At 39.5% G+C, this 16,956-nt stretch overlaps 1 protein-coding gene across 2 annotated transcripts in view; it reads left to right on the top strand.

The window, feature by feature from the left end:
- The first annotated feature begins 568 nt into the window (after positions 1-568).
- MAPK10 (mitogen-activated protein kinase 10) overlaps positions 569-16,956 on the top strand; it is an 86,646-nt gene continuing 70,258 nt past the window's right edge. For both annotated transcript variants that reach the window (XM_064450380.1, XM_064450381.1), the window contains exons 1-2: positions 569-624; positions 15,578-15,747. In XM_064450380.1, the coding sequence (XP_064306450.1) occupies positions 15,626-15,747 (122 nt within the window). In that variant the 5' untranslated portion in view covers positions 569-624; positions 15,578-15,625. The remainder of the gene's footprint in view (positions 625-15,577; positions 15,748-16,956) is intronic.

Genomic DNA, 16,956 nt, shown 5'->3' with positions numbered 1-16,956 from the left:
CTGTGTGTGCTTTGGACCCTTCTTACCTCCCTTTTATTTAACTTTTCCAGTTCTAAGATATGAAGATGAGAACCAGAACTACGTGTAATATTCATAAAGTGGTTGTCACAAATTTTTACAGTGATGTAATTAGTCTTTCCATTTCTATAACTTTCCTAATAATTGTCAAGGTAGGAATGGTTTTTTCCCTTTCCATAATAATAACTGTCTCCCATTCCCACATTGTTGACCTGATTTTTATTTTTGTTGATGTAGGAGTATCCAAGTGACATGATAAACTTTGAGGTAATGGCACCAGTTACTGTAAAATTTTGCAAATGTAACCAAATCATATTTGAGGGCATAACCTTGATGGGCATCAGAAAGAATTTAGAGCCTATCTACAGTGCAGTGTTCTAACTGATTTCTGTTGTTCATGAGCTGGGTAGCAACTCAGGCTGGTTTTATAATCCAAATGTAGATAGAGATGTATTGTACTTGCACATCAGCAGATGCACAAGATTTCAGTGTTTTCTTTAATTGCAGGTATTTATGAGCCGCCATTTCTTGTACTATTGTGGTGAACCTACTCTGGATGTGAAGATTGCCTTTTGTCAGGTCTGTGTTCCTTACAGGTAAAACAAGGTACAGTATATACTTATACTTCATTTTTGCAGTTCATGCCATAATAAAAGAAAAAATAGAAATGAATTTTAGTAGCTTACTGCGAGTAACTGGTTATAAGAATGAGAGTAGATATAAAAAATAGAAGAATGCATCACAAAAATTACTTTCCTACTTATTTTGAAGTTTATTTTGTAGTTTGCTCTTACGATTTTTAATTTAATGTTCTAAGTTTTTTGGTAAAAATAATAGCAAAGTTTGCAAACAAAAAATGTTGGCTGTAATTCCAATAAAGTTAATGATGAATCAAACAACATAACTGTACATACACAGGTGCTTTCACAAAAATGTGTGAATTAAAACTATTTTATCTTAGCCTCTGTTTTTGTGAGACAGAGCCTTTTACGTTGTAGCCTGTGACAGTAATTTTCTGTGCTTTAGTCTACCTTTACTAGAAGTAAAGGGAGGGTAATTGAATTTGTGGGCTTTATCTTGTCTCCAGACGAACACCATGTGCTATGCAAGTTCTGGAGTCACGAGACTGCACTAGGGCCAATTCTGTATTTCTAAATTACCCTTGAAATTGTTTGGTCACAATGCTTGGAAATCCACAAGGCTGAAACTAGCTTTGTGATAGAAAGGCAAAAGCATATTGATTTGCTCAGGTTTTGGTTCTCTTGGTTAGGTTAAGTTAGTTAATATATATATATTAACTCACAAACCTGTGTGCATGTTTTTCCATCATGAATGAAAGATTATTTTTTTGCTTTGTGTTTGATGTCTGTCTTGTTATAGTATTTTGGTGAGATGGGACACCAGTAACCTAATAGTAGCAGGAGGGACATTAGGGACATTGTTCATATTTTGAGGGGTGAGAACAATGGTGCATTCTTAGAAATGGAATTATGGTGCGCACTGGTTTTTTCCCTTTATATTACTCAGGGGGTCCAAGTAAGCGAAAGTACAATTCTAAATATAAAAGGGCTATTACTTGTATGTAAGCATTTAACACAAAACAGTGACGGGTGTTGGGGGGTTTGTTTTGTCTTTTTTTAACTCAGGAGTAGTAAATATCTGTTCCACTGAGAAGGCTGGGTCTGCACTTAGTGAATAATCAGCTCTAGGATGGATCTTGGCTATTCAGTTTGATAATCTGTTTAACTGTTTTCTCTGTCCTTTTTTGTTTCCTGTTTTTCATACATATATGTTTATCTAATGGACTTAATGCTTCCACTGTTTTTGAGAGGAGAAAGGATTTTGTGAAACAGAGTATTTCTGTAATTTTTTGACAGACTTTGCTTGCAAGAAAAAAATACAAAACTTCGCAAAAACGGCAAAAAAATTTTTTCCCTCAGATTATATGAAAAAGATGTTTTTCATGAAAAAAGTTACTTTCATGGTGCAGAATGCAGTTTTTTTGCATAGCTCTGGTTGCCAACTTTCCTCTCCCTTTTACTTAGGCTATAGCAGAGCTGTACAGAAACATTTCTATTTTACATGTGCAGAGGAAAGGTACTCAATCACATCCTTTTATGTTCAGTGCTCCTTTAGTCTTGGCATCAATCAGTGCATGGCCATGTATAGCCAATGCTTTCTGTCACTGCACTCCGTTTCTTGATTTAGTGGAAACATGACACTTCAATTATTCCTTTGGTGTTACTGTAACTTAATAAAAGTGTTCAGAGGCACATACAGAACCAAATGTATTTACAATGTTTTTGTTAAAATATATATAATGAAATCAACAGTGTTTTTGATTATTTTTTGTCACTGAATGAAACTGATTCATGTTTAATGCCTACAGCAGATACCCAAAAGAGGAATCATCCAATAAATACATACAAGAGAGGCTATCTTGACATAGCAGGAAGCAGGATTCTGTCCTTCAACCACTTATCGCACAAATACCTTTTCAAGGTCTTCAGATCTTCACATTTATTCTCCTGAGAATAAAAGCTGGTTCGGGCTTCATGTTAATTTATTCTCTCCATAAAGATAGGCCCTGATCCAAGTATCAGTTAACCACATAGTTAGCATTAAGTACAAGAACAGCTGGTAAATTGTTTTGTTGCATTAAGATCTTAGCTGTCACGGATGCTGTTCATTTGTATTGCATAGGGCAGGACGTGGGTTATATCTGTATCCTTGTAATATTTGGTCCAAACATCTAGATCTTTGTTTGGAGACTATTCAACAGTACTCAGGTAGTAATATTGTTTATTCCATGCTTATTCATAATGCTGACGTGGAAATCAAACGTCCTGTGGTTTACTAGAAATTCTTCTGTTCTAAGTGTAAAGTTCATTTGTACCTTTGGGACGCTTCTATCTGCTGAGTCAGTAAATCTAAGAGGTTCAGGTACTACTATTAAGAAAAAATGATGATGTGACAACAGAATGGTTATCATCAGCAAGAGATAGATACTGCCACTCAAATCTTGAGGTGTCTACAACTGACAAGGATCCCAGCAGTATCTAAACAACAGACTACAAAAATGTAGTTTCCAGTCAACATAATTCAATAATTTTTTCATGTGGTTTAACAAATGCAAAAATCATTTTTCTACTACATAAGCATGCAACAGATATCAGAAAAAGTCAGTGTGGTATAGTTTGATCCTGCTCTGCTCACCTATTAAGATGAGAGCCTTTGGTGGTGGTGTACCAGAATACACAATTTATCCAATGGACTCTTGCAGTTTTGTGATTTGTGTTTATCAAGTAGAATAGGAACCCTGCCCCCATTTGGAATTTATGCATCACTGTGGACTTTCTACAAAATGTAGAGTTGTGCTGAAGTGTCTTTTATAAAGGTACAATATTGAAGAGTACTCCAATGATTGCTAGTACTGTGGGCATATTTTTCTTGTAATAAATATATTGTGGCAATTTCTCTCTCATGGCCTAAAAAAAAGCCATAGCTTTATGTGCTATGAAAGAAAATTACATATACCTAATTATAGCCTGTTCCTCTTGACACAGAGCTTATGTCATTGAGTATACTAGTTTTATATGATGAAATGCTAATTCAGCAGAAACAGAATCTTAAGGATTTCCAACTCAAGGAGAAAACAAAAGCCCTTCCTGAGAAATAGTCAGTAGCATCAGTAGAGTAAGTATGCCTTACCTGCCCCGCAGTATAATTATACCTAAATCTGGCATTGCTGTATGTTGCTAGCCAAATCATGTTCTGAAACAGCTGTCTCTTTTAAGGCTGAGGAAGAGGACATCTGCTTTTCTATCGTGATAAAGGTAGGGCAAGAAGATTTCTTTTGTAGGCTTATAGAATTTATTAGACTTTTGTAAGGCTGATATCTGGTAAGTTTTATCTGTAGGGCCCTGCAGATTCCTATTGAAGTACAGCATAATGCAGAGTAGTATATTCAGAGTAGAATAGGACATTAAAGTTTAAGTGCTGAATAATAGCTAACAATGTCTAAAAGATGCTGACTGATTCATCCGTGTTTCCCTTCATTCATTTGGCCTGTGAGAATTGCAGCTGCATAGGATACCTTTACTTAGAATACAATTCTGATTCTTTTTTTTCCTTTTACTTGGAACAGTAGTCCTTTATTTTCTTATCTTTGAAAAACACATCTTTATGATTAGAATTTGTATGCCACAGTATTTCCGTAGTGCTGTAACAATTTTTTCAACAGAAAAGCAGGACATGGGATTACTGAGATGAAGTATCAGGGACCTGGCCATGTGCGTTAAGAAAAGGTTAATGTGAATCAGGAATGTAAATTCACATGCTAATTCTTAGGTACAGCATCATCACTAGTCTTTATTGCCCAGTTTAAACAATTTCATGTCCCAGATAGAGTATGTCAACATTTTTACATACTGACATTGGAATTGGTGCCATACCAATGCCACTGTAAGAAAACCTTAGAATGAAATTTCAGTTCCTATGTTGAGGACGTTTCTGCAAACTTCTACTTAATTTGTGCTTTTAAAAAACCCTAAACCAAAAAGATTTTAAAAGCATTAATTTCTCTCTAGATATTTTTTTCCCTATATTCTGCTAACTTGTTGTATTTCCACAGTCATGCTTACCTGTCTTGAACAAGATGTGTATAGACTTCCTAGATGCAATATTGCATCAATGACTGTTTAAAAATCACATTATTTTAGAAAACATTTCATTTTACACAGAGGAAAGACCAGCTTTATTAATTGTATCGCTCTCCATTGATTGGTTGATTCATCTGGTCTGTTTTTTAATTTTATCCTAACTTTGATAAACCAATTACAACTAATGCTTTAATCAGATTGGATGGAGTTACTACTCTGACCATTAAAGAAACTTTCTTGATGCAGAATGTCCTATAATTATGCCTTCAATCCAATGGGAGATTAATTGGTATTCATAAGACATCAATGAGCAGTGACCTATATCTTAGATTTTTAGGACTAAAATGATACTTCATAGAATCAAGAGATGTCCATTTCTAACAAAAGATGTGATTAAATTATTCAGTTCCTTATAGTCTTTACTTATAAAAGGGAAAACCTTTTCATTAGCTATTGTCTTCACAGTGAATACTGTAATTATATAATTATCTTGAGAAATTTAATTTTTTGAATACTTAATCTGTACCATTGTTACGTGCTGCTTCTTTACCCTTCTTTCTAAAGGAAGCCATGATATAAGCCATGCTTGGGGCATCGCGTTTTGTGTAGTCAGTCTTCTTGCTGCCCTGCTTGAGTACTAGAAGAAAGCTCCTTAAGCAATACCCAGTATTTCAGTGTAATTCCAGTTTCCTGAGAAGTATAAACCATTTGAAATATCATGTATTATCAATATATGCAGCAAATAAAGAGAAGCTGTTAATTCCATCTTGGCTTTTTAATGCTCTTAACACTCTGTGCTTGTATGTTCCCTTCACTACTGTGGATAAATTGAGTGTACCTTTCATTTCTTAGTGTTGCAATGTTTTGGCTAACATTTAGTGATCCCATTTCTCTTTCCTAATCTTAATTGTATCTTGCTTCTTCCCATGTTATTGCTTCTTTTTCAAATCTAGGGCCTCAGAACAAACTAATTAATACAAACTGCAGTTTGTATTAATCTTTGTATTTCTCCTGTGAGTTCAGTGCGGCTGCTGCCATCGCTTTCCTGTGTTTTGGACACAATTCTACAATATGTCTTTGCTAGCTTCCTATTTCTGGAGCTGTGGCTGAATGAGATGTTTCCAAACATCTTTACCGTAGCTTTCTCACCTAGTCTTAGATCTTTCATTCCTGTATTTTTGGCTACACTTTCCATCTGGATCACTAAGTTCCTGTCCATAAAGAAACCTCTCTCAAGGAATCTTTTCTCTCAGTGTTTCTTGATCAGTCTTCTCATCCTTGCCTTCTTTGGTACAATGATCAGGGTGGGATGTTACCTGTGTGTCAGTGATGAATTCTTCAGGCATCAGGGGAATGAGGAATCATTTTGAACTAGTGGTTTTGTTGTGCAGATATTCACATATTGCTCATCTCTTAGAAGTCTGGCCTGGAATGTAGCAGACACCTTTGAATCACAGTGACTTCTGAGAAACACGTGATACCACAGTTACAAATGAATTACAAAAATTTTTTGCCTATAAGAAAGGAGTTAAAAGTAGTTAAAGCTCTGTGAACACGTGGAGGGCAAATGAAGAGTATGTAAATAGTGTTTTGCTTTGTGTTTTGAGCAGATACTGATGAAAAGAACAGTCCTGCTTCTTGTGTAATCAGAACTAGGCAAGAGCCAGTTCTGGAGCTGCTGGTTTTTTGGTATCTCAGTTGGAAGAGGTTAAAGAAGGACAGTGTGTTTAAACAGACAAAAACCAACCAACCAGATGAAAAAAAAAAAAACAACCACAAAGAAAACCCCCAACCAGCACTTATGCATATTGTACTCCATCTAATAAGGTGTTTTAGTATGTTTTAAAATACAGTGAACAAAGCAAATATAGTAAAAAAGATCAATTGATCAAGGCTGAGTTGTTTGCAGGGGTCAGTTGGCTACCTGGAAGGCTGACTTCATAAAGGAGGGTAGACTGTGTCTGGGGGCTAGGACAAGACTGCTGGAGGGAGATAAAAAGAAGGCAAAGAATTAACCTGTTAAAAATCCACTCAAAATGCTGTAAAATCAGGAAGACTGGGTGACAAGTAATGAGATGGAAGAATGGGGGACTGTGGTGTGATGTGGCTGATAAGACAAAAATCTAATATTACACCCAAACAGACAGACACAAGATGAAAAACCTGTTTTTTATAGGAGATTTGTTCTGAGTTCAGGGAGAGCCAGAATAAGTGAGAAGTCTGGCTTTATGGTTAATATTTCTGCCATAAATGTGGGTTATACAGATGTCGTGGTTTAGCAGCAGCTCAGCCCCACACAGTCGCTCGCTCACTCCCCACCGGTAGATGGGGGAGAGAATCAGAAGGGTAACGCTCGTGGGTTGGGATAAGAACAGTTTAATAATTAAAATTAAAAGAAACAACAGTAGAAATGCAACGTAAAGGAGAACAACGAGAGGCGCAAAGCCCCGGGGGAGGGGGGAAGGGAGGGGAGAGGGGGAAGGAACCGCCGAAACAAACCGCGCGCACCGCAGCCGCTCGCCACCCGCCGACCCGATGCCGCCGCCCCGCGCTGCCACTGCCCCCCCCAATATATTGGTCATGGTGTCACATGGTATGGAATGAACCTGCCATTGGCCAGTCGGGGTCAGCCGCCCCCACCATGGCCCTGCCCCTCCCAGCCACCCCCGCCACGCGGCAGAGTGCGGGAAGCTGGAAAGGTAGCCGACCCCCACAGTGAGGAGATTTAACCCCTTCTCAGCCAAAACCAGCACAACAGAATACACAATGAAACATAATTTAGTAGGCCTTTCTTTGCAAAGATACTTTAGTTCTCAAGTGGTGGCTTTGATGGTCATCCAAATTTACATAGTGAAACCTGTGACCATTAAATCCAAAGCAGAAGGTTTAGTAAATGTATGTTCGTCCCAGAACTCTGGCACTTGAATCTTCTGAGAAAATTACAGCTGTTAATGTGGGAGGATAACCATTACATTAATGGTGTGTTGACTTAGCAGATGCACACAGGTGAGCAGGGCTTGCCTGTTATTCATATTTTCAGAGCTGGCAAGAAGACTGAGGATTTTACCATGCTTCAGAATTTTAATTTGTGGCTTTAAGATACTATCCTTTTAGATCCTGAAGGAATTGAAAGCATCCACCTCTGAAACATGCTATCCTCTATACCAGTCTGAGATAGGGTGGAGAGGTGGGGGCCCCTGGGAAGCCATTGTGACTGCTAGCTCAGAGCATCCTCTCATCTTTGGGTGCTGTGGCAACTGCAAATTAGGACCCAGCCTTTCAGAGCAATTTAGCTTAAACTGCTATTAGCATGGTTTGTATTTATAAAAGCTAAGATGTATGAGATACTGAGCTGTAAGAAATTGTGTTATTTTAGGCTCATCAGTAATAGGAGGAATGGTGTTCAGAAAAAAAGGTCTCAGTGAAATATACATATAGTTCTTTTAAGGGGTAGAAATGGACAAATAAAATGGGGTATCAGGAAACAATTCACCTCATAATACAGAAAGTAACATAATTTTGTTTCTGTTCTGTTTTTAATGCTCTCTTTTGCTCTCTGCTCTAAAAAAGAAGAGGGAAAAGAATACAAGAATACTTGGAGCTGTGTGCGAGGCAGTAATTATTTGAGTTTCATCAAATTTTTAATTAATTGTTCTTTGAAAGCAAAATATGTTCTCTAAGCATTTAGTAATGGTGAGAGTATCTTTTTTCCTTCGTCTCAAATGCTTGAGTCTTGATAATTCATTTCCTTCCCCTCCCCACCCCCAATTGCTGGGATATTAAGCAAACATCATTGCAGATATGGCAATGTGTTTACATGACTCAGCAAGGCTAGCTATGTTTTCAAGCCTGAAAAACTTTTACTTCTATTACACTTAAACTCCCAGTGTGGAGGAAAGAGAATGGCATTAGGTGTGTGTTAGATACTGGTGAGAGAAAATAATGGTGCATGCATTGCTGTACATGTAAAATGAAAGTTAAGTTCCAGTCAGTGTTGAAGCAATGTAAGTCTGCTGTCCAAATATTTATGGAAAACAAGAACAAATGGTACTCCAATGCATACTCCATCTCTGAGGAATTATCTTTCATGTTACACAGAGGTCTGAGAAACTATACGTGTTTTGTTCAAAGTCAGAAACGATGGAGAAATTTGCTTTTGTTTCACACCTGCAATGTTTATTATTACTTTGGGCTCCAGTATTGTAGCTCACCCAAGTTCATTTGAAGTTCACCTGAAAATTTATTAACTCAGTGAGATTCACTTTTCTGTGCAAGACCTATGCATCTTTACTGAGATGTCCTGAGAACTAAACCTGATGACCATGTGTATACATACACAGTCTTTCTCCAGCTAATTCTTAATGACTTGCTAATTCCTAGTTTCTTAGGATGTCACAGAATCACAGAATGGTAGGGGTTGGAAGGGACCTCTGGAGATCATCTTGTCCAACCCCCCTGCTTGAGCAGGCACGACTAGAGCAGGGGGCACAGGAACGCATCCAGGAGGGTTTTGAATGTCTCATGGGAAGGTGACTCCACAGCCTCTCTGGGCAGCCTGTTCCACTGCTCTGTCACCCTCACAGGAAAGAAGCTTTTTCTCATATTGAGGTGGAACTTCCTGTGTTCCAGCTTGTGCCCATTGCCCCTTGTCCTGTCACTGGGCACCATTGAAAAGACCCTAGTCCCATCATCCTGACACCCACCCTTTAGATATTTATAGGTATTGATGAAATCCCCCCTCAGTCTTCTCTTCTCCAGGCTGAACAAACCCAAGTCTCTCAGCTTTTCCTCATAAGGGCGATGCTCCAGTCCCCTGATCATCTTGGTAGCTTTCCGCCGGACTTGATCAAGCAGTTCCCTGTCCTTTTTAAACTGGGGGGCCCAAAACTGGACAGAGTACTCCAAATGTGGTCTCACTAGGTGTCACGGTTTTAGCTGGGATAGAGTTAATTTTCTTCACTCTAGCTGGTATAGTGCTGTGCTTTGAAATTAGCATGGAAAAAACCTGTTGAGATAACACACAGATGTTTGGGCTGTTGCTGGGTAGCGCTTGTACTAGTCAAGGACATGTCTAGCTTCCCATGCTCTGCTGGGTGCACAAGAAGCCAGGAGGGGAGGGGGCACAGCTAAGAGAGCGGATTCAAACTGACTAAAGGGATATTCCATATCATGTAACGTCATGCCCAGTATGTTACCTGGGAGGGGCTGGCCGGGGAAGGAGCAGAGTAGGAGGAGAGGATAACCTCTCTCGATCTGCTGGCCGCTCTCCTTTTAATGCATCCCAGGATACTGTTGACCTTCTTGGCCACAAGGGCACTTGCTGGCTCATGGTCAGCTTGTTGTCCCCTAGCACTCCCAGGTCCTTCTCAGCAGAGCTGCTTTCCAGTAGTTCAGCCCTCAGCCTGTACTGGTGCATGGGGTTGTTCCTCCCCAGGTGCAGGACCTAGCACTTGTTCCTGTTGAATTTCATCAGGTTTCCCTCAGCCCAGCTCTCCAGCCTGTCCAGGTCTTGTTGGACGGCAGCACAGCATTCCAGTGTACCAGCCATTCCTCCCAGCTTGGTATCATCAGCAAATTTGCTGAGGTTACACTCTATCCCATCATCCAGTTCACTGATGAATATGTTGAACAGGACTGGACCCAGCACAGACCCCTGGGGAACACCGCTAGTGACAGGCCTTCATCCAGACTCTGCTCCATTGATCACGACCCTCTGAGTTCTGTTGTTGAGCCAGTTCTCTGTCCACCTCCCTGTCCACTCATCCAACCCACACTTCCTTATCTTGCCAGTGAGGAGGCTATGGGAGATAGTGTCGAATGCCTTACTGAGGTCGAGATAGACAACATCCACTGTTCTCCGTTTGTCGACCCAGCCAATCATAGAAGGCTATCAGGTTGGTCAAGCATGATCTCCCCTTGGTGTATCCATGCTGACTACTTCTGATAACCTTCTTGTCCTCTACATGTCTGGAGATGATCCCTTTCTGAGGATGGAGGTGAGGCTGACTGGCCTATATTTCCCCAGGTCCTCCCTCTTTCCCTTTTTGAAGATGGGAGTGACATTTGCTGTCCTCCAGTCCTTGGGCATCTCTCCTGTTCTCTATGACCTTTCAAAGATGATGGAGAGTGGCTCAGCAAGAATATCCGCCAGCTCCCTCAGCACTCGCGGGTGCATCCCATTGGGACCCATGGACTTGTGAGGATCCAGTTTGCATAGGTGATCTCTGACCCAGTCTTCCTCAACTGATGGTAAGTCTTCCTTTGTCCCAATTTGTCCTCTCTTCTCTGGGTGCTGAGATGCCTGAGGGCCAGCCTTAGCAGTAAAGACCGAGGCAAAGAAGGCATTCGGTAACTCCGCCTTCTCTGCATGCTGTGTCACCAGGGCCCCTTCCTCGTTCAGCAGTGGGCCCACTATATCCCCAGTCTTCCTTTTACTGCTGATTCATTTAAAGAAGCTCTTCTTGTTATCTTTGACATGCATTGCCAGATATAATTTCAAGTGGGCCTTGGCCTTCCTCGTTGCATCTCTGCACACCCTGACAACATTCCTATATTCCTCCCTAGTGGCTAGTCCCTTTTTCCATACACTGTGAACCTCCTTTTTCTGTTTGAGTTTCTCTAGAAGCTCTTTGCTCATCCATGTAGGTCTCCTGGCTCCTCTGCCTGACTTCTTCCTCCTGGGAATGCACTGATCTTGAGCTTGGAGGAAGTGATCCTTGAATATGGACCAGCTCTTTTGGACCCCCCTGCCTTGCAGAGCCCTAGCCCATGGGTCTTCTCCTAGCAGGTCTTTGAAGAGGTGAAAGTTGGCCCTCTTGAAGTCTAAGGTTGTAACCTGACTCAGCCCTGTTTCTACCTCACAGTATCCTAAACTCAATCATCTCATGGTCAATATCAGTCAAATTTGAAAGAAGTTTTTGCTTTAGTTGTATGTACAGAAGGCTGTATACTGGAAATTCCTAGCCCTGTGTTCCTTTCTGCTGTCGTATAATTAAAGCTTTAACTTAAGCTGCCACTACAGAACTTGTAAGCATTATGCAGTAAAATCTGAATCTGAAATAGCTTACATGATGTAGATGGGGGTTGGGGAAAGGGGATAGTAACTGCTGTACCAACACCAGGGCTTCTGGAAGGTGTATGAGTGAGCTCTAAGAATGTAAGAAAAAGAGACCAAAATGTGGCATGTAGGTTTCTTTAAGGTCAGCAATGTGGATTTGAAGACTTTTGAAAAGAACCTTTTAATCAGGGTTTGAAACTGAAATGAACATTGACGTGCTCTATTAAGAGTATGAATTTCCTTACTAAAGGGAAAAGCTTTTTTAGCTTAATTTTAGAGTGAAACAAAACTGCCATTTCCTTGTCCTGATTTAGGAAGTGGCTGTTGTAGCAACTTGGAGGTGGTTCACGATTTGATTACATGTCATCTTGTTTGGGGATCTGATCAAATGTGATTAACCCGATAACACTGTTAATTCATTGATGTAGGGATTTGATTTGAATTATGATCATGACAAGGATAGTTATTAATCTCTTGGTTCTTCTAAAAGTAAGCAGTATTTTGGGCTTAAGCGGTAGGCTTACTGTGTTTTAATGTGGCTTTGGTAAAAAACAGCAAAATATAGACAGTAGGTTTTTTTGTATTTTTATAGAAGTGTGAGTTTAAAGGTAGGAGGTAAATAAGTAGATGGCCTGGAGACTATTTGGCTGTCCACAAAGCTGAAGCATTTGTCACTCAGAGGAGACATTCTGCGTGGAGTGAACTTTAGACTAAATCAGCCTGTCTTGAATTTTGTAAGTAATTCTTGGTGTTAGTATTTTCTATCAAAGCTCCTTATGGCTTACAGATTTTTAAGTAGATGGACTTTGAGAAAATTATTAATCTAAAAATAAAAAAAATCAATGAAAAATAAAACAGTCTCTGTTACCTACTCACACACAGTTAAGAGTGGACTGCTGTAGGAACAGTCTGTGTTATCCAGAGGAGAGCTGCTCATCAGGATGCTTGTGTGTTCCAACCATGTCTTACTGGTTGTGATCTTCTCTGTCCCATTGATCAACATAACTTTGCTGTTGAAACTGAAGCAATTGCATACATAAATTATCCATATAACTGAGGTACTACAGAGTGGTTCTACTGAGCTGTTTTAATTGATTTTTAAGATATTCCTGGATATAAAATAACGACCTGCTGGAGCTGCACTAGTTCAGAAATCCCACTGTAGGTAGGATGGGATTCCTGAGGCCAGCAGTTCACAGGATCAGTCTAACTTAAAAGCAAGTAATTTTGATGTGCACAGGGTTCTAAATGTAGAGTGACAAAGTATCTTCTCCCAGGTAGCTCCATACAACATGATGAACTATTGGGTGGCTTGCGAATGAGGGTGCTGAAAAGTTATGGCCGGCCTGGCTCACCCAAGCCTTAACAGTCATCTGGCTTGTTTAAAAATGTCACTGTATCTGTACTTCCAGAGGAGCTGGCTATGAGTCAGGGTCACTAACATTGGTTTCAGACTAATGGTTGTTAATGCTGAATATCGTCTGCATTGTTCCGATAATGACATCAGAAAAAAACACACTGCAAATGTGTTTGTCTAGCCAGAGGGAGTGTGATTATTTCCTGTCTATCAGGACATATTATTAAAATAAAACCTCTCAACTCCAGGTCTGGTATGAATAGCTGACCTAGCCAAATTTATGCATCTCTCTTCATGTAATGGAAGGAGTTTAAGGCTAAGGCTACACAGTGTGAATCAGATACAGTCTGTCCTTCTTCAGATGAGAAAAATTCAAACCGTTTTCAGAGTCATTTCACTCTCTGTAAGCTTGAATTTAGCACTGTGTCAGTTTTCATAAATCTCTCACTTTTTGCATTTGGAAAAAAAAAAGAAAAAAGGAGAAAAAGGCTTGCCTTGCATCTGATTAACAAGTAAATGTAATGTTTCTAATTGCTCTTCTGAAATGAGATTTTCTGTTTGAATGAACAGCTATGTTTATTAAAAAGTGTCAAAGTCTCTCAGTGAGGTGGTTAGGAGTAACCAATGCTGTCCAGTGACAGTTGGCCATGCAGTGGAACAGACAGGAAAAGAATATTAATTGTCCTAAGTCAAACATGAGAATCCAAGTTCTCAGCAAGGTCAGTTATCTGTTTTTAATGACCAGCTTCATGGAACACTGGAATTATGTTCCTTTAAATTGAAAAAATACTGTTCTCCACATCAACATTTCATTTTTTCCCATGTGTTGTGGTTTAGCCCCAGCCAGCAACCAAGCACCACACAGCTGCTCGCTCACTCCCTGCCGTGGTGGGATGTGGGAAGGGTAAAAGTGCAAAATCTCATGGGTTGAGATAAAGGCAGTTTAATAGGTAAAGCAAAAGCTGCACAAGCAAGCAAAGAACACAAGGAATTTATTCACTCCTTCCCTTGGGCAGGCAGGTGTTCAGCCATCTCTAGGAAAGCAGGGCTCCATCATCTGTAATGGTTACTTGGGAAGACAAACGCCATCACTCCGAACATGCCCCATTTCCTTCTTCTTCCCCAGCTTTATATACTGAGCATGATCTCATGGTATGGACTACTCCTTTGGCCAGTTTGGATCAGCTGTCTTGGCTGTGCCCCCTCCCTTTCCAGTTTCTTGTGCCCCTGGCAGAGCATGGGAAGCTGGAAAAGTCCTTGACTAGTGTAAGCACTACTTAGCAACACTTATTACCTACTTAACAACAACTGAAAACATCAATGTGCCATCAACACTATTCTCATATGAAATCCAAAATGCACCATACCAGCTACTGTGAAGAAAATTAACTCTATCTCAGCCAAAACCAGAACACCCTGCTCCATAAAAATTCAACTTAGTAGTCTGTAGTCACATAACACGTTTGATTATTCAGATTTTTTTTGGAAAGTAATTTATAATAGAGCAAATAGGGCAGTTTAAAAGCTGTGTTTGTGAGCACTGAAAATAAATGCACAGGCAGAGAGAGGCACATTGGTCTTTGCTTCTTCTTATAGAAGGCATTTGAAAAGTCTCAACTTCCATAAGTGAATTGTCAACTACTTGAGGACAGATCTGTTGTAATATATTGAACTTTTGCATCGTGTAGTATGGAATCCTAAGTTACAAATACTCAAATTATTATATACTTTGCTCCATAGTCTTCAGGGAAGTGAGCTCCTAGTAGTCATTAAACAGTTATAATGTAAGTTTCTGCATTGTAATTCTACAAATCTGGGTGAGGTTACAGCTCTGCAGTGCAAGCATAAAAAGTTTACAGTAACTTGTTTTTGTGTCCTGAGAATTAGCCTTGGCTTAGGACTATTGCATTTGTCAGGTCATGAGAGCAACTCTTCTATCCATAGGAACCCAGAACTTGGGAAGATCTCCTGCACTACTGAATACTCTCCATGATACTGAGCCAAATCAGGTCCGAGTTAGTCTCTTAAACTGCTCTGGTTCTTCTGCAATTCCTGTTGAAAGCTTCTCAAGGCCTTTATCATATGCTCAGGAAAGGTTTTAGTGCTCATGCAAATAGACCTACTTGTTATATCTGACCAATGATGAAGAGCTTAATTCTTGTGTCTCTAGTCCTACTTCTACACTGATGTAAGTCTTCTCATTTTAAAATAAGATATTTATTGCAATACAAATGAGGGCAGAATCAGCATGAATGCAAAAGCCAGTGGTGATAAACCCCACTTTCACTTCCTGGGTGAAAGAGCGTTTAATACAATCTTTGGGAGCATTTGAGGATTCATGTAGATCTATGACAATGAGCCTAAAATGACAAGAATTTATATTGGAAAATTAAGCTGACTCTGTTTTATCAGTGTTCTGATGTTTTACCAGCCTTGGTGTCTGTGTTTTTTCCACTCCCTTCCCCCTTACCTTCTGTACAACAGGGATTTGGGAAACAAGTGGATGTGTCATATATTGCCAAACATTACAACATGAGCAAAAGCAAAGTTGACAACCAGTTCTACAGTGTGGAAGTAGGTGACTCTACCTTCACAGTTCTCAAACGCTACCAGAACTTGAAACCTATTGGCTCTGGGGCTCAGGGAATAGTTTGGTAAGTATTAGCAGTTTCTCTTATGCTTTTAAATAGGATTTGCCTTTGCTTTTCTTCACAGTTTGCTAGCCACAGACGTTGTCCAAAATTGCAAAAATAACAGTCAGGCAACAGACATCCTGAGGCAGAAGGAGCCTAGTGGTTCCCTAATAAGTTATCCTGCTGGTGAGAATGATAGTGCTACGTTTATTTCTCCACATAGCAAAATGTAACTAGCAAGAAAGCGGGAGAAAGATCTTATCATAATTGAGAACTGTGACATTATTTCCAGAGGCAGTGCAAATAATATCCCAAGTAAACCCTGTAATTTTAGACTTTGTACAGTAAAAGTTACTGAGAACAATATAGAAACTTGTCATATCCCATAGCATTCTCAAGTATCTGGAACGGAAGCCTTTCAAATCAAGGTAACGGCTAATGTTTCCTTTATTTCTTAAGAGACGTTGCAGTGATGTGAATACTGCAAACAAAAGACAAATTCAGTAGCTCTCCTAAATAATACAAAAGTCTTATGGAATTTGAAATTATAATGTTCAAGACTAGTGATATCCTGGTTGCCTTTTGCCTCTGCTTTCTTAGAGATGGCTCTGAAATTTCAGTGGTTTGTATTTAAATGTCTCTGTGCAGGCATTTTTAACCTGTTTAATTATAATGCATTAGGGTGACTAACACGATCTTTTATCTGTAACTTGATCAGAGATGAAGTCTAATTCTATTTGTCATCTTTATCACTGCTTTTTTCTGACTTTGATGTATTGTGTGTTACCTTGCAGTTGGAGGCGGTGGTAAAGCAACAAGCTCTTTTAATCTAGGGGCAAGTGGGCTTCCATGGATCATTGGCATTGACACTAAAGCTGATAGTGTAACAGTTAGCAACATGTCCTTAGGTCTCAGTCTGTTGCTTCCAGTGTTTAGTATACTTTGAGGCCACACAAGTCCAAAGATTTATCTAAATGATCAAGTACTTTATTTCATATCTTAAACACAGAAGAGCTAAAGGTTACTTTAAAATCAGCTTTGGGAAAGAAACATACTTTGTGTTGAGTACTATTAATGTTCATTTTGCACTATTTGTCCACTTCCATATATAGCAACAGATATTTTTTCTTCCTACTTATTATCCTCTATTCATTTTAGAGGAAAATCAGATTTTGTTGAACCTCTCTGCAACTGAATTGCTGTAATGATCAATTATGAGCAGCAAAAAAC

This window comes from Phalacrocorax carbo, chromosome 4, assembly GCF_963921805.1.
Source record: "Phalacrocorax carbo chromosome 4, bPhaCar2.1, whole genome shotgun sequence".
In the NCBI taxonomy this organism is placed as follows: domain Eukaryota; kingdom Metazoa; phylum Chordata; class Aves; order Suliformes; family Phalacrocoracidae; genus Phalacrocorax; species Phalacrocorax carbo.
This window is presented reverse-complemented; position numbering and strand designations above follow the sequence as displayed.